Source organism: Botryllus schlosseri, chromosome 16 (genome assembly GCF_051294905.1).
Source record: "Botryllus schlosseri isolate E-star chromosome 16, Bs_hap1, whole genome shotgun sequence".
NCBI classification, from domain to species: Eukaryota; Metazoa; Chordata; class Ascidiacea; order Stolidobranchia; family Styelidae; genus Botryllus; species Botryllus schlosseri.
Window position 1 is genome coordinate 12131589 of NC_137251.1, and position 17430 is coordinate 12149018.

The 17430-nt window shown below is 41.2% G+C and overlaps 1 protein-coding gene across 1 annotated transcript; it reads left to right on the plus strand.

The window, feature by feature from the left end:
* The first annotated feature begins 8737 nt into the window (after window positions 1–8737).
* Window positions 8738–16880, plus strand: LOC145458252 (vitrin-like). Its single transcript, XM_080336582.1, has 4 exons — window positions 8738–9220; window positions 11638–11774; window positions 11882–12072; window positions 12261–16880. The coding sequence occupies exons 1-4, from the start codon at window positions 9149–9151 to the stop codon at window positions 12359–12361; spliced, it is 501 nt and encodes a 166-aa protein (XP_080192708.1). The 5' UTR covers window positions 8738–9148; the 3' UTR covers window positions 12362–16880.
* The last annotated feature ends 550 nt before the right edge of the window (window positions 16881–17430 follow it).

The following is a 17430-nucleotide window of genomic DNA, read 5'->3' on the forward strand; positions in this document are numbered from 1 at the left end:
ATATTGGCGTGTGGTTGGTAAAAGTTACAACAGTCATGCTCATCAATAGTGATTCTGGCCGTAAAAAAGTACGAATCTGGCTCCATCTGTATCAGAAAAAAAATTGTATATAGATCCGGCCAGAAATGAAAAAAATGTGGCCTGATATTCAGTGTGGCTCCTGTCCACGCCCCGCTCTAATATATATATACTGACGTGAGTAGCTTTCTACTACAATATAGTAATTACATGTTTCGTATAGCGGCGGGGTGGCCAAATTGTTTTGGCTAGATATCCACATGCTCCGGACACTTGAGCAATGATGACATCTTTTAGTCGTCCGATATGAGCGAGCCGGATTAAGTAACGTTGAACGCGGGACTCATCTTACTTCTGCATTCATGTTCTAGCCGCGCGATGTGGAAATATTTCAGTACAAACAAATGAATTTGGTCAATATTTTTGGTATATTCTATATGAACCGCGGCGCTCAGATTGCAAGGAAAAGCAGAGTTCGGCACCCGAACATATTAATACCGACGGTTTCAGCCGACACGCGTCGATTACTTTGGACCAAGGTTTCTTGAACGACAATCATTCTGGGAGCTCGCTGACGAAGTCGCCTGTTGACCGACATTTCGTATATCTTGGTGTGTCATGGCTCGGAGATAGCTGGCACCGAAATGCTGGACAAACAGGCTGCACACCACTATAGACTGAAGCATCCCAACGGCATCTAGCGATACAAAGAATATTCCGTCTCGTTATTGCAAATGCAGTTCGATTCATTTCTGTTAACTGCCGTAATTTTCCAAGTATAATACGCACATTTTAATCAACTCTTTTGTCCTAAAATCGGGGGGTGTGTTACAAGAATTTTGAAAACATTTCCCTCGAAATAAAACTTGCAATTACACCTTTCTTCTTATTTTTTTTTGACTATCTCGCATCACATCCAGCCATCGTGTCCAACGCACTTAGTCATATAGATGTCGCTAGATATTCACACACGCCGGCACGCCGGCGAGAATTCGGATCCGACGCGTATGGTGTTACCGGTAGTTTCCACTCACTGTTTAATCAGCATTATCATCATCATCATGGTGATGAGAGCAAGTTATACTATGGTATTTCAAAAGAAAGTCATTGAAGTGGCAGAGAAATTAGGCAATAGAGCAGCTGCGCGCAAATTCGATGTCAATGAAGCAAGCATAAGACTATAGAGATCACCTGCTCGTACAGGGGGTGCGTATTATACATATGGGTGCAGGCTTTTTCTCAGTTTGACACGCCCTTTTAAGGGTGCGTACTATACATGGAAAATTACGGTGGGTGTATTTTCCGGAGTACTAAAGACAAGGGACACACTGGCATTAAATCGCGTGGAGCGTGAAGAAAATGTTCAATATAAATGAATTTACCGCGAAATACTCTATACTTTATGGAAAATTTACAAAAATTTATTGGACGAATGTATGGTGGCATTGCATCTCTCGTCTTCCATGCTACGACAACGTACCGAAACTGTTCCATTAGCCAAATTTCGCGCCCATGCTAATCATTTTTATCACCATTATTGGTTGATCTTTCAAGTTCACAATAAATTACGTGAGCAATTCATTATAGCTTATTTAGAGAATTAGCCGCGGGCCTCGGGTTGGCCAACGCTGACCTAATTACTCTCACGCACTATAACGATACATTTCCCATCTATTGTGGATACGAGATGAGCGTATATCAGGGGTATCAAAATCATGGCCCGCGATCCAGTGTCGGGATCAAGTCAGTGCCTTCGAGTCACAATTGATTTCGAGTCATTGCACATTTTGACTCCAGTCAAGTCAAGTTACTCGATTTTTGCAGGTGACTCGATTCAAGTCAAGTCACGAGTCAAGTTACTATAGTCAAGTCACGAGTCAAGTTGAATTTTCAATGTACGAGGCATGATTTAAAGTCATTGCATTTTGCTAGCTGTTTTATATACAGATTGAGTCTGCATTTATCCTTAATTGAGGAGCGAAAACAGCAGGGTTACCATATTTGGGCATCGGGAAAGGAGGACACTTTTTCAAAATTTTCAAACTCAAAATTCCGAAAAAAAATATTGAAAAAATGGTAAATTTTTCTCACTTCGTGGTCGGTTGACTAAAAAAAAGGTCAACGCCCAAAATACAGTTTTTTCCTTCACGTTTACAGGTGGTTAACTAAATAGAAAAGGTCATCTTTCCGGCTCAGCTCCCGAGTTACCCGCCAGAGCTTTACTTCGGTGCTGATTTACGGTATCTCACTCCAATTTGACAGTAAATTTGACCAAAATTCTCAAAAAATAGGACAAAAAGGAGGACATTTGGGCGTCCTCCGAGGACATTTTCAAAACCCTGAAAAAGGAGGACAAATTATCCTAAAGGAGGACGTATGGTAACCCTTTAAAACAGAGTTGAATATACGCGCGAAAACACGTAGTATCGCTCAACTGCTAGACTACGTAAGTAATGGCATAGCCCAAGTCTATAGTTATCAGCCAAAATACAGGATAGTCTACGAAACTTCAAATTTGAATAAAATTGATATCATGAAATACACTAAGCACGTACAAATCCCTGATTTACATTGTAGAATTTAATCCGGTTCAAATTGCTGATGAGTAGGGCGATTTTTTTTACATGTCAAAATAGGTCAAAATTTGTCGAAATTGCTGCGTTAGGTCGGAATATTGTCAAAATTGTTTACAAAGTCCAAAAACTTTTGACTCTTGCATTTCGTATCTGTCTTGGATTTTGCACTTTCGGTCACGTTATCATTTGATATTTTACAGTTTGTCGCCTACTTCATAGGCCTACCGTTGTAGACGGCCCATTGTCTGCTCATTGTGAATCATAACAAATCGGTTGATATGGTGTTATAATCAACGTAGCGCAATATCCTAATTGAAGCAAGACTTCGTGGGTATTGGTTCTTAGATCAAGAAGCGCAAGATAAAAAATTGTGATGTAGACAACATCGTCAGAATGAAGCAACACGGTGTGTCACCAGCAGTGTACGCACAACTTCAGTGTTGCCAACCAACAACTGCTGCTGTTGACCGTTCTTTCTCCATTCTTGGCAAGCTACTCCGTAAGGACAGACACTTTCTACTCGAGAATGTAGGAAAGTATCTTTCGTTGTTGTTGTACTACAACAAATTTTAATTATTTCTACCATAATGCGTCATGTAACTACTGGAATTCTTCAAAGGGTCAGATTTCTTTGATATAAAGTTTTTTTTTCACGTGAGAATTTGTCAGTATTTCAGTCAAAAACGTTTTTTTCAGGCCAAACTACATCGTAAGGACAGACAGTTCCAACCAGAAATGAAGATAAATAGTATAATTTTACCATTATGTTGGAAAACATATAATTTGCATACGTGAGGTCAAAATTTGGCCAAAAGTAAGATTTTTAGGTCAATAAATGGCAAAATTAAGATTTTTTAGGTAAGAATAATCAGCCTACTGACGAGTACTATAAACGTAGAAACGTTATTCGCATTCCATTCAAATCATACAATAAGGTGGGTTATATGAGCAGTGGGCGCTGTGAGCAGTTTATATAACAGAGATATATTGATATTAATGATACGAACACTGCATGCGTTTGCGGTCAATTTATTTGTGAAATAACAATAGAGGTAAAACACGCAATCATTGAGTGACTGGTTGATCTCACAGGTCATACCAGGGTATATTTAACAATCCGAATTTATACAGCGATTTATGCAAATACGGATCAGTACTTTTTTTCAAAGAAAAGGGTAGCCTTGTCTTCTTCCACCCTGGAATCAATAGTTGCAATGAACAGTTCATGGAAATTAGACGCATGCTCAGGCAAGTTGTCATAACTTTACTTCAGATAAGGGCTGGGCTTGATCTATGAGTTTTTAATTTCCTCTTTGTTTTGTTCCAATCAATATCCTGCGTAGATGATTATTATTGGAGTTTTACGGACCGGATTACGGACAATTTCGATCATTTTTTAGTGAATCAATACTATATGTTGCCCTCTCTTGTACCGGAACACGACCTGATATATCGATCTCGCCTTCCGACACTTGCCACCTCTTTTTTCGCCTGTCTTTTTATATCATCTTCTTTTACTTTTTATTCAGTGCGCATGACTTCTTTTTAACATCGCCATAAGCCAGGCGGATGTCTGATTTCGAAGACTAGTCTCAGTCGTTTGGACACAATCCTATCTTTCATTGTATCGCAGTCTTGTGCTGCATTGAAATAATGAAAATGTTAGCAATAAATTGAATTGAATTTCTAGAATCCGGCCTAGGAGTCGGACCGGAGTCGAACCAGAGAATTAAAAAACAGGATCGGAGCCGGACTAGAGAATTTGTAGATCCACCCCGCACTAGCATGCACATGTAGGCCTACTGTAAACTTATGGCCTCGTTTATGGAATATTATTACTTTGGAGAATTTATCGGCACAAATTAGTTTTTAATAAATTCCTCTTTGAAAGATTCGCAATTGGAACTCCTAAGCAGAGAAATGAACAACGGAACATCAACCCCACTATATTTTCGACAAGGGATTCATTTGGAGAACTACATTCTTGCGGTACGTTCTTGAATTCAATCTGACGGTATGACGATCCCTGAGGATGAAAGCTCATATCGCATTTACGACAGAACTTTCGTCCACTTTCGTTCTAGGTTTTATAAGACAACGCTAACGCAAATAAAATTGTAAGGAGGATCCTTGATAAACCTCCAAACCTTTGGTTGGAATTCTGGAGTCGACCTCACTAGGACTCCAACTCGCAACCCGCTGGTGTTTCGACTGTTGAATGTATGCTACACCTCTATCATACCAGAAAAATAACCTGAAATATATCAATGCCTCACCTCACAGAGTCTATTTATTGTAAGTTTACCATATTTTTGTGGCCCAGATTCCGGACACTCTTTAACGCCCACTAGCGAATTTTACAATGAGGTATGAACACTATGTCAGTCAATATGACGCCACACTAGCAAAGCCTCGCCTATCGACTGTATAGTGTATATACAGGAGTTGAGTGGAACATGGGTTCTGAATTGGGCTGTCCCTAATGTGAGATCTGGTGATTGCTTAGGTCTGCAACAGATTTCTTCACCGGCTGAATGAAATCGTCTGGTGGAACGGTTGTAGTGTGTTTGATATCCCTGCTATACTGTTAAATCGGCGTGGTAATCTGGTTGGGTGTTGTAACCAGGGCTTTGGAGCAGCCGTAAATGTTAAATTTCTCCTGCTCCTGCTCCGGAGCTTTCTTCTGTCATAAATTAGCTCCGGCTCCGCAGCCGCATTATTACCACTGCTCCGGCTCCGGCTCCGAAAACTGTCGAATGGGTCTGTCTCTATATAGATTTATCAACCTACCAGTAGGTTAGTTATCTATAGTAATTTAGAGTCTGTCAGCCGGCAGTAACATCGGATGCAGCAACGAAGGTATAAGTGCCGCCGTGCGAGCCTGTGGCGTCATAATGACACTCCTTGTCAATTGTCGAAAACATCATAGTTGCACTAGAACGCACTTTACTCCATCCCATTGCTGTGTACAGCATTCAAATTCTGATGCGGCGTTTTTAACACTGGCACCGCACTCGTTAACATTAAGCCATACAGCTGAATTCAGTCTTTAAATGTGCGATTATTATTCAACTGTAACTGCAGTAAGAGCAATATGGGCGCATATCAACACCTGATCAATAGAAATCCGATTTGTGCCAAATAGCCAATGGTTTGAAGTTCGATATTGGTGCACTCGTTACCAGTCCATCCGTTGTCGATTAAGTTTAGCGGAATATAATATCTTCCTGTTGAAAATAATCGAATAAAATCTGAATTGGTGCCACGGAAAATCTGATGTTTCATTAATATTACAACTTAATTAAATACTGTGACATGCACATTGCGCCGTGCCCGTAACGAATTATACTATGCTCGTTTACAAGTCACAGTGCGCGATAATTCGGCAATACTAGAGTATCAAGCAGACATCAAGAGTGAATACACGAAACAGATGATTACAAATCGGAAATCGCGTATCAAATCAGTAATTTGTCTCCAGCATATAATAACATGGGATTCTGACATCGCATTGAGTAGCTCGCATCGCGACAATTGTTTGCTGAGTGTAACGGCGTTTCGGGCAACTCTTCTGCCATCCCCTACGCTCGAAAATCCTTACTGGAGTGAATGACGATCATGCGCAGTAATGCATTCCAATTCGCATGCATACACAATAACACTGTCCAATTTCGCGCCCCGATTAAAAAACTATCACAAAATAACGAGTATTTGATCATCGTATTCATAGCAACGATGGGATGGAATTTCTCGGCGCGTGCTCGTCATATCGACATGTGCAACGAAATCACGTTTTTATCCTCAGTCCCATTTCGCGTAATACATGGTGATCATTATTTTCGAACCGTACAATTGGCCGACAATTGGTTGTGCTGACAATGAAATTACGGGTATGCCGAATACCCACAATATTCACAGGGATATTTCGCATACCGCGAGGTTCGGCACTCATGTATGAAAATTGAACATTGAACATATGACTGCTCTGCTGATAAATCCCCAGGAACATGGTTAGTTGGAAGAGGGCAGGGATACCTAGATATCCCAGGGAAATGGTAGCGTCATAGAGGCAAAGATTCTTAATTTCGCGAAGGGCTTCTGTTGAATTGTGTGAATTCAGCAGATATGGCTGTTCCATATATAATAGCATCTAATGAAATACGTCGGAACCGGAGCTACTCCTCAAATGACTGGCTCTAGATACGGCTCCGGCTCCAGCTGAATTTTATGTAGAGCTCCGGCTCCAGCTCCTGTGAAAATGCACGGCTCCGGGGATCCGGCTCCTTGCTCCGGCTCCGGCTTCAAAGCCATGGTCGTAACCAGGTTCGAAACAACATTTCACCATAGGGTAATCGATGCAACTTCTTGGGGCTTAATATATGCATCTGGTTGGTAAATTTTGTGAATGAATTCCGTCAATAATATTGTCTCTTCCGTATATTACTATAAAATTAACCAGCAGGTTGCACGTCCGGTGGTTTCCAACCTCTTATGGTCGTGACCTCCTTTTAATTTGAAAATGTGCTGTGGTCTAGCTAAAAAACTGATAGGCTAATTTCTTGTTTGTTGTACTCACGGTGATTGTAGACTACTATGGTCATTTACACCAGGCCGATAATATTTATTTTTATTCTGTATAGCTGCCGACTTGTAGCACGGCCGACTTTTAGGCTTTATAACACACCGCTTACACAGATGAGCTGGCGAGGAAGAGCGTAAATAAACCTCCAACATCTTAGGTATGAATTCTGGAGTCGACCTCGGTCGGACTCGAACCCACGACCCATAGGCGTGGCAGCTGTGAATCATACCAGTACGCTATTTCGCCAAGACGCTGATTACTAAAAAAAGTTAGCTTGCCCAGACTTACTCACGACCTATTTTGGAAGCTGATAACGTCCAACATCTTCGCCATCCCCAGAACGACCCCCTTATAATTGCGATTGCAATTAGACTTATTTCAGTAAATGATGATTATTTTTATTTATTTTTGATTGCATTTTTCTTGCGAGGGTGAAGCGTGGTTCCCATATTAATATCAATGTACATAGTACTAAATTGCGCATAGCGCGACGAAAAGTTTCAAATATCTTAAATCTGCTTGAAAATAATATTATTTATGTTACGAACAATTTTTGAGCCTACCTCAAGCCTTCAAAATTCTGGACATTCATGAATATTTTAGAATTTCATCCCGGACGCAGTTTTTTTAGTGAAATTCCGCACATGTCTGGGAAATTCCGGACATATGGCAACCCTAATTTATTGTCTCTGATTTAGATATGTCGATGGATATATTAACGTCTAATTATAACGCTACAAACGGGATACTGTACAACTGCTCAAAGACGGGTTTGGATCGAAACCCTTCAGGGGGAATGGCTGTCGGTCACAAAGACGCTCTCGGAATTTCACTAGCATCAACAGAGGATCACTTACTGGTAGTGTAGAAACATGGTCGATTTGCTCCACCTGAAAAACTATATAAAACTTGGGGTCGTGCGTTGGCATTGCAATGTTGAATAGCCGAACTTCTCTATTTCACTATCCTAGGCTTGTGCGCACCTGAGCTGGCGCAATTGTTCCGATAGCTTTAATGCTGAAGGCACCTGCTACTTGTCGAATGTTCTCCCCTCCGGGAACGCATGCAGTCATAACGCAATATCGTGGCAAAAGCGAGCGCCCTGTGATGAAGGTGAAGTATTTCCTGTTAACCTTATGCATGCTATCTTAAATCGTCACTTTCTACGAATCAATACGAACTTCGACAATTACAGGTTGTATTTTGTCCACTAAAATCATTGCATCTTGTTCTATTTGCACCATGGTGATATGAACTTACGGCAACTAATTCATATCACTACACGGCATCCGTGGCGTGAAAATCATCATACGGAAAGCACTAATTAATATAAATATACCGAAGGCTCGATTTTGTTTCAGACTGCCCCAACTCCATAGACTTGGTATTTCTGGTAGACGGATCGCATTCGATACAAAATCCGCGATTTGAGACCGTGAAGAAATGGATAATTGATATGGTGTCAGGTTTCAATATCTCCGGACCAGATGAAGTTCAAGTTGGAGTGGTATGTGTTAGATCAGTGGTTCTCCAACTGGGAGCGCGCCCTTCTTGGGGGGCGTGAAAGCATCCGAAGAGCGACGAGAAACTGCGGTCAACCGAAAAACAATTTTGCGCTCGGCGCGATTCACCTTCAATTCATACTTATTGCTCTGTGTATACTCCGAATCTCACATTCGAGAATTCTCCCATCAACAGTAACCTCCTTCCATGCCATCAAACTATCCGTTAGGATTGCTAGCATTCTGGTTGCATTTTGTGATATTACGATAAGCGGGGCGCGAAATTTTTTACCATCATAAAGGGGGGCGTGTCTAAAAAAGTTTGAGAACCACTGTGATAGTTTGTCCAAATGTAATTTATACACCCAGTCATAACATCTACAGTAGAGGGATCATCTCATGATGACAGCGTTTCACAGGTGCAGTACTCACATTATTTCGAAGATCGTTCGCCGAGCGAGCAGATTTACATGAAAACAGAGATCGCAATGGGAGAGTATTCGAACCAAATTGACTTCGCAGAAGCAGTGAAAGAGATAAAGGCATTCTCTACACTCTACACTCTATTACCTTATATTATACTTATAAGTATCGAGATGAAATTTTTGGAAACTGAGTATACTTATTATGATTCTGTGGCTTCCGGTTTCGGGCACAGCCCACTTATAGGCAGGGCATGGTATGGTATGGTATGGAACGAGAATTTTCCATACTCCATACTTGCCTTACTCTCTCCATACCATACTTGCAATTTTCCATACCATACCAACATTGTTCCATACCATACTTTCCATACATTCCATACTTTCAAATACTTCAATATCATAAGTATAGTACCTTTTATAACACCTATATTATTGAAATTTCGGATGTCATCATTGCTTAAACTAGCGAATCTAATGCGAATCTAAGTACTGCTAATAGTTTTATAGAGTCTGTTTTGGTGAGGTTGAGTTCACGGTGGTGAGGTGCCGTGTACGTCTACTCTACAGCTTCCGCGAGCAAAATGAGATAGTGAGCAGATTGTCATCTAGTACTGTCCATAAAAGGGGCCGGCAACCTACGGCCGGCGGGCCGGATGTGGCCCGAAACAAGATTTTTCCGGCCCGCGGACAGTTTCCCGTCTTACATAATCACTTGCCTAAACGTCAAATTTTAGTGACTGTATGTTTTTATATATAGGTGTGCGCACTGTGCAGCGTGCGATAGTGGAGGTTACGCGTAAGTTCGTCGAAGCGAGAAGACTTGCATTATCGGCATTTACGATGTGTTGAACCCTAATGAATTTATTCTTGGTAAATTTTGGGTACCGGGCTTATCAAACGCTTTGAAATCTTAATTAGGGATTGCACGGTGAGTTATTTGATCAGAAAGAAGCAGACACGGCGGTGACTGTATGACAATGCTATTCTCAAATCAACCTTGTAGTCATTATCGGGGAGAAATGGCTTTGAAGTGACATTGCTGTCGATAAAATACATTCATTAAATACGATTTATTCCTTGTATACATGGGCGAATAATTTATCCATTCAGCATTCCGGCCCGTCAAGTACCTAATTTCCTTATTTCCGGCCCGCCGACTGGAGAAGTTGCCCGCCCCTGCTCCATGCATATCATCTCATTTCCGGTACATTGGCATGAGGCACATGCAAGTTTGAAGTAAATACTCGCAAAATAATTTATAGTACATGCGCACCCATAAAGTATCCCAGCTGGCAATCTGCATGATTGTTAGTACAGTATTTGGTCGGGGTTAGCGTGGCGAGAATTCCAAACTTACATCTACCCCACTCCCTGATTTATAATCCTAATGCGAGGTCGTTTGAAATATGACCAATAAGATATCTCGGTATGTAAATAGTATAGATGTGCGGACAATGTTTCGGAAGAAATGTAATCATCAATCACATTGAGCATTTAGTTCGTTGCATCATGATTGCTTGTAAGCTGTCGTCACTCAAGGAATGGGGTAGTTGGAGTAGCCTACATTACCAATACTGCGTCACATGACAGACTCTACGTGGAGACGTCGTGTCTCTTGACTCGAGAGAATATCGGATCAACTTTACTGCTGTCATTATTACATCACAAAATCAAGTCATTACAAGTGCTCCTAAAACCGTTGCACAAGCGTGGATTTGTTCCTACACAGCGTTCAATAGTTCACGTTCACACATAACAAAAGAGATCGACGATCGTATTCCGTGAACAACGAACAACGTACGCTTCATGAAGCTTGCACAGATCACGATAAAATGTATAAAGCACCAATGTATGGAAGTATGGAAATGTCGTTCCATACCATAGATTAAAATCTTCCATTCCATACCATACTTGCATTGTTCCATATTCCATACCAAAATATCGATCCATACCATACCATACTTCCATACCATACCATACCTTACCATGCCCTGCTTATAGGCATTTGTAAGACACCGCTTGCGCGGCGAGGAGGAGCCTATCTCTTTAGTGTCCGGGACGTTCATTATTGCTTCCTAACCTATTGCGTCGAGAACCTGCAATACTGGGTTTATTAGTGACAAAAAATTCTCAAAGGGTTAAGAAGCGATGACGAGTGACCTCGAATCGATACCAGAGAGATGGAGTGCCATTGTACATTTTGTGGAAATCTTTTTGCTGCAATTCGAATACCGTGGCTTTCTAAGCATCATGGCCGCTTCTAAAATGTTTTTCGCGCTATCAACTTTAATTAGACCCAGCATTATGTTTGGTGCACGCTTTCCTTTTAAATAGCTCCTTGGAGGTACAGAACTTCAATATACAATTTAATAGTATATATTCATAATGAAATGAACTTTAATATTCTCGGTTTATACTCGTCAGGGGTAATCGTCAGCAACTCCAGTAACCTCAAAAGCATCACATCTGCAATCTGTCAGCCGTTCTTTCCGCCACTTTCTCAGGCGTAACTGGGAGAACTTTATATTTTATAGTATCACGGATTTTCAACTTTCACCGCCGGGGCGATCAATAAAACAGTGCTTGAGGACTTTAACGGCGATGCATCCCGTTACCCCGACGCCCGCAGAGTCATGATTCTGCTAACAGATGGAAACTCATCAGATCGAGAGTGTGTTGAAATTTTTTTACAAGCCTGGATGGGATTTGTTTGTTTCTGATCACCCCTCAATCCGCAGCTGTATGATGATTCATTTCAATAAATTCTTCCCATGCCAGACGATTACCATCATCCGTTGACTATATGCGGAGCCAAAACGTGACGGCGTTCGCAGTCGGCGTGGAAGGACACGATATGGAAGAGCTACTTCTTATCGCCGGATCGAGAGAGCGAGTGTTCACGGTTCAGAATTTCGATCAGTTACAAGGAATTGTTGATAGGATTCAAAATGGTGTGCAGCTTCTCGAAGGTATGCAAGCTCCTACTATATGCCGACATTTAATGTAAGCTATATGTTCAGTTTACATATTCGTCATTGTAGAAAAATCATCCTGGCTGTGCCTATGCATATGCTCGAATGCGTAACTCACTTTTCCAATCAGCGAGTTAATGATAATCCTGGCATCAATATGCTTGTTTGATTTTATTTTTGTGTAGGGAATAGTAACGCCTACAGCACCAATGGGTTGACGCAATGCCAAGCGGGAATATCATCACGCATGTCCGAGGTGAGCAGATGCGTGCATTGCAGATTCTAGTTTACGTAGTGTACGTACTTTGCGTACTCGTTTGTGTGGAATGTGTGGCGTGGATTGAGCGTGTTTGCATGACTGCGAACGATTGACCTTGCGCGCTACTTTCGTGATATTCTCCGCACTATGACAAGCGGAAAATGCCGGCAGCGTTAATATCCGTTCACTATGGATTGGGATCATCCACCCAGTCACGGACCTTGACAGTAGGAAGTTCTACATCAGGGGTTCTCAACCTGGGGGGCGCGGGAGGCTCTCAGGGGGGGCGCGATAAATTTTCGTCAATTTTGTCAATGTCTGTATAAATTGTGACTAAACATGTGTTTCACAGCCATTCTGAAGATACGATTATTGAAGATTAAACTTAAATCGTATTCTAGAAAGCTTAACAAACTCAAACTCCAGCAGTCGCGCTCGACGGAGTATAGGCTGACTTCAACTTCATTTGAGCAAATTTTTGATATTCTTTGAAGATTTAGAGAAATTCCTACGTGCATTTCATTCATTACTTTATAGCTTTGGCAGTAGCCTAAATCTCTGTGCGCTAGGTAGCTGTTGTTGATAGCTGGCTAACTGCACTGCCTAAGACAGACTTAGATGCAATATAGGTTGCCCGGTTTCGCCCTCAATTTGGCTATAAATCAACACAATTAATTCATTTCCAAAACTGATCAAATTTAGCATGGCAGGACAGAACGACGCCGTGCTCTCTGTAGTCACTGCCAGCATCAGGATTAGTCTCAGTGCAACCTACCTTGAAATTAATTGATGTCCTTTTCAATGTTTTTTTTTTTTGTTATTTTCAAACAAGTTTGGGGAAGTTTGTCAGCAATGTAAAAGACTAAACAACTGTAATGCGGATTTAAAATTGACGTAAGATATACCTTATGTATTATTATATCAGGGATGGGCAGCCCGTACGGCCGCATGCGGCCGTAGAAGGGAGTTTGTGCGGCCGTCGACGCCTAATTCAATTAGTATGTGTTGGCAGCCGTAGACATGCAACTTGCAATTACGATTTCACTCTCGAATTTTCGAGATATTTTATTTAATCTTGAAATTTTCTTCGCGCTCCGCGCAATTCAACAAGACTTCATTTTTCGATTTTAATGCAGTAGCGCCCTTATTAATTGGAGCAGGAATGGGAATCCTCAAGAAATAACAATTCATTCGCGGCTCTGAAAAACTTTCGCGCCCCGCGCGACAATGTGCACTCCCAGCAACTATTCATAACATTGCCACTCGCGATTTCGGAGAGTACAATAGGCCGTTGTGAAAAGTAGAATAGTCCGGAGTTCAGCGGGAATGGATATGGACAGTTTACCATAGGCATTTTGCGTCCAGGTCGTTCATTGCGGCTATGCCCTGGAATGCGGCCTTAGGTTACATAAGTAATCGAAATGCGGCCACGATTAGCAGGAAGGTTGCCCACCTCTGTATTAGATGATGTGCTCTTTTTGACATGACGATAAATGTAAGAGGGGTCGGGGGGGGGCCGCGATTTTTTTTACCATCGCCAAGGGGGACGCGTGTCAAAAAAGGTTGGGAATCGCTGTTCTACATAGAAAGTGAAGAGAGGACGATTGCAACATTGATGACGATGTAGTCATGAGATAGACAGGGTAAGTATTTCATAATATCACAAATACGGACACGACAGTTTTTCGGAGATTGATGATTCGAGATATACCGCAATCTGGAAATTCCACCTAATTTTCCTTTCACAAGCGACTGCCAATCACTTCAAGGAATCACTTCAAACAAATTTTAGCTCAATTTATGACAAGTTATGATAACGAATATTTTCAAGAAGTGCTCGGCGTATAGCAAATTATATGCTTCGTAAAATTACAGCATTAATACCACAACTAGCGGAGACGTCGCCACTCTACTGTGATTGATGCAAAGGCGTCGAGACGATGATACTAGGCATATAGATGTGATATTCTTAGCGAGCACCTTCTGAACTTCCCATGTGGATATCTTCTAGCTATCTTAGTAGATGACAATGATTTCAATTTTGACTTAATTGATTTTCATTTTTTTTTGCGTATATAGTTCACATGCCGTGTATAGACCAAGAAATGATATGTTTAAAATCGATACTTGGATACAATGCTAAGTTTGTGCCCTGTTTGCACTCCTACTGCCCTCAGCGATATTATTTACCAATGCTATATTGGCGTGCACAGTCTATAACGTGAGTTCCTGGTATACTAATGTGGAGCATGGATAGGCAATGGAGTGGATATTGGATTTGTATTTTTGGCCGGATCGGATGCGGAGTCATATACTATTGCCCGCAAAGCAGGATCCGGAACGGAGCCGGAGTTGTACTTTTCTGATACACCCGTGTTACTGCTAGGGACGGTGTAAGGTTCAAGTTCGTGTGCACGCGAACCTTTTTGAAAGGTTCTGTGTGCACGTGAACGTGAACCTCATGACGTCACGTGACGCCATATTGGCAATTCCACCCCTACATCTCAGTGAAGTGCTGGCCTATATTAATGTACACTATGCCTCACGACGACTCTGGTCACATAATGCCACAATGGCGTTAAAAAAGTCGGTAAATGTATCAATTGAGGCAATCAAAGGATATATTAATCCCATAAAATCAATATTTTCCGTCGCTTTGACAACAATCTCGACGAGGACTTGGCAGGGAATGTAAGCTTACGCCTTAACGGTCTTGTCCAGGCGGACAATGTATTCGGCGTCAGAGTATTGCTAAATTGATATTGAGCAGAGTGTAAAACGGGTTTCTATACTTGCTACCGATATTATCCCATTAAGAACATATTGACGTTTTAAATGTCGCTAAAAATATCAACTGGGACAATCAAATGATATGATAATCCCATAAAATCAATATCTTCTATCGCTCTGCCAAGAATTTCAAAGTGGACTTTTGTAACAATGCAAGTAAGATTTTTGAGATTGTCAAGGTGCATGCTCGTTTAGTGTTGATTTTTTTTATGCTGCCAGGGCCAGGAATATAGTGGCCCGCTGTTGCAATGCAATAAATTTCAATAAAGATGTTATAATGAAGTGAAAATTGTAAAATATGAAAAAGGTTCATAGTGCAGAACCTACCAAGGTTCGTTTGTGAACGTGAACCTCTAAATTTCTGAGGTTCACACACAGAACGCGAACGTGAACCTCACGTTCACACCATCCCTAGTTACTAAGTATTAGTGTGTATGGCCTAGTATTAAGCTAGATCATGGGTGGATATTGTCAGGATTATGTTTCGCCTGGAACCGGATTAAGCGGGATTCATAGTTTCTATGATACGATCGGTGTAGGCGGATTGCATTTTGAAGAACCAGGATCGGATTCGGACTGGTTAATTTGCCGATCCGCACGCACAAGATCCGAAGTAGACTATTGTAGTTGTAAGACGCTAAATTTGTTGACGGATGCATATGGTTCATGTGTACTCCATCGGATTTTCGTACTAAGGCGAAGTCGCGGTGACCATCTTTTGCCATACTCATAGATCTATTCACAGAGTTGGTCAACCAAAAAATGTTCAGCTTTATCAAATTAAATTAGAATTATAGCTACGCAGTTTCTTTCAGATTAGATTAGAATTATAGATCACGTTTTTTTCTCCAAATTAGATTAGAATCAGAACGACTGAATTAAAAAAAACTTGGAGTTGAATCAAGTATACAGTTGGAGAACTCTCATAAAGATGAGAATAACAATTCTCCTGTAGCATTTCCAGGAAAACCAGAAATTAGATGAGAATTAAAATTAGTGCATAGAAACATTTCCCAGCTTAGATTTCCTGCATTTCGCACTAATTAGTCAAATTATTGAACTGGAATTCTCTAATTGTCCAAGTCTGCATATTGATAAGTCCGTTGTTGAACGTGTGTTCTTGATCGAACGTGTTTCCTTCACACAGTATCGTCGACGCTCACCTATAAATATTCATTTGTTGCACCAGTGGAAGTATCAAGAGACCGCAGAAAATAACGATGCGATAACATAGGCGTCCCCTACCGGTAACTGAAACCTACTATAAGACAGTCTCATCATTTTGAGGTGACACTGCAACATTAAGAGATCTAATGGTAAATTGAATTAATGTAAGCATCTAAAAGCTCAATGTTGGATACTTGATTTCATGCTGCCGTTTGATATTAGATGGGTTGCACGTAGTTCTATTGAAGTTTCTGCAATCCGAAGTGCTGTCAACAACTACACTAACTTGAGTTTCGCCGACCTCACTGCGACTGCGGTGACTTAGGACGCCCAGAAAGTACAGTGAGCCTAGCTTAAAATTCGGCAGCAAATATCGGATGAATGATGGCGCATGTAAGAGAGAGAGAGATATAGAGAGAGTGAGTGACTGATTCGTGGAAGAGGGGGTGCAAGAAAAGTCGCCACGAAAAATTCATTGAACTGTTGAAATTGCCAGTGTGCCATTGTCGTGGAGCACAAAGCCTCAAAAAGCAATAAGCAGTGAACACCACTGTCGTACCGTACCGATACAATACAATTTTAACTTGAGGTTGCTTGTTCGGTTTCTTTTGAGGGAAATGCGAGTTTGCAGTCTAGCTTCGATGTCACTTTCAAGTGTCGCTAAGCCAGACGATCGAAATTTAACGAACTGTTAGACGTCTTACACTCTTAGCGAAACACACAAAGGTATTCACACCCAAAGGTTATATACGAAAATAGCCGTACACGAAAACCGAACAGAGCTCAGAATTATATCGTGGTCATAATTCCTGGATGCCGTACTCTATTTACACCACGTGTAGCGGTATAGGTAACTCTGAGGTAGGTTATGGTTTCGTGTACACGGGTACACGGGTGGACAATGGACATACACCCTATTTTCGCTAAAACTATACGGCTCTGTAGCTGTTTGTGAACGAGCAGTACGCTATACTTCTTTAAAACAGTTCATACAAATGCAACACTTGCAACATTGTAACGTCGGCAAAGTCCTAAGCAGACTATCAGCTATATTACGACACCATGCGGAAAGACACGTTTCAAATTTCGAAAACTAAAATTTGATGTTGCATTCCTCTTATTATTGGACAAGCGTTCAA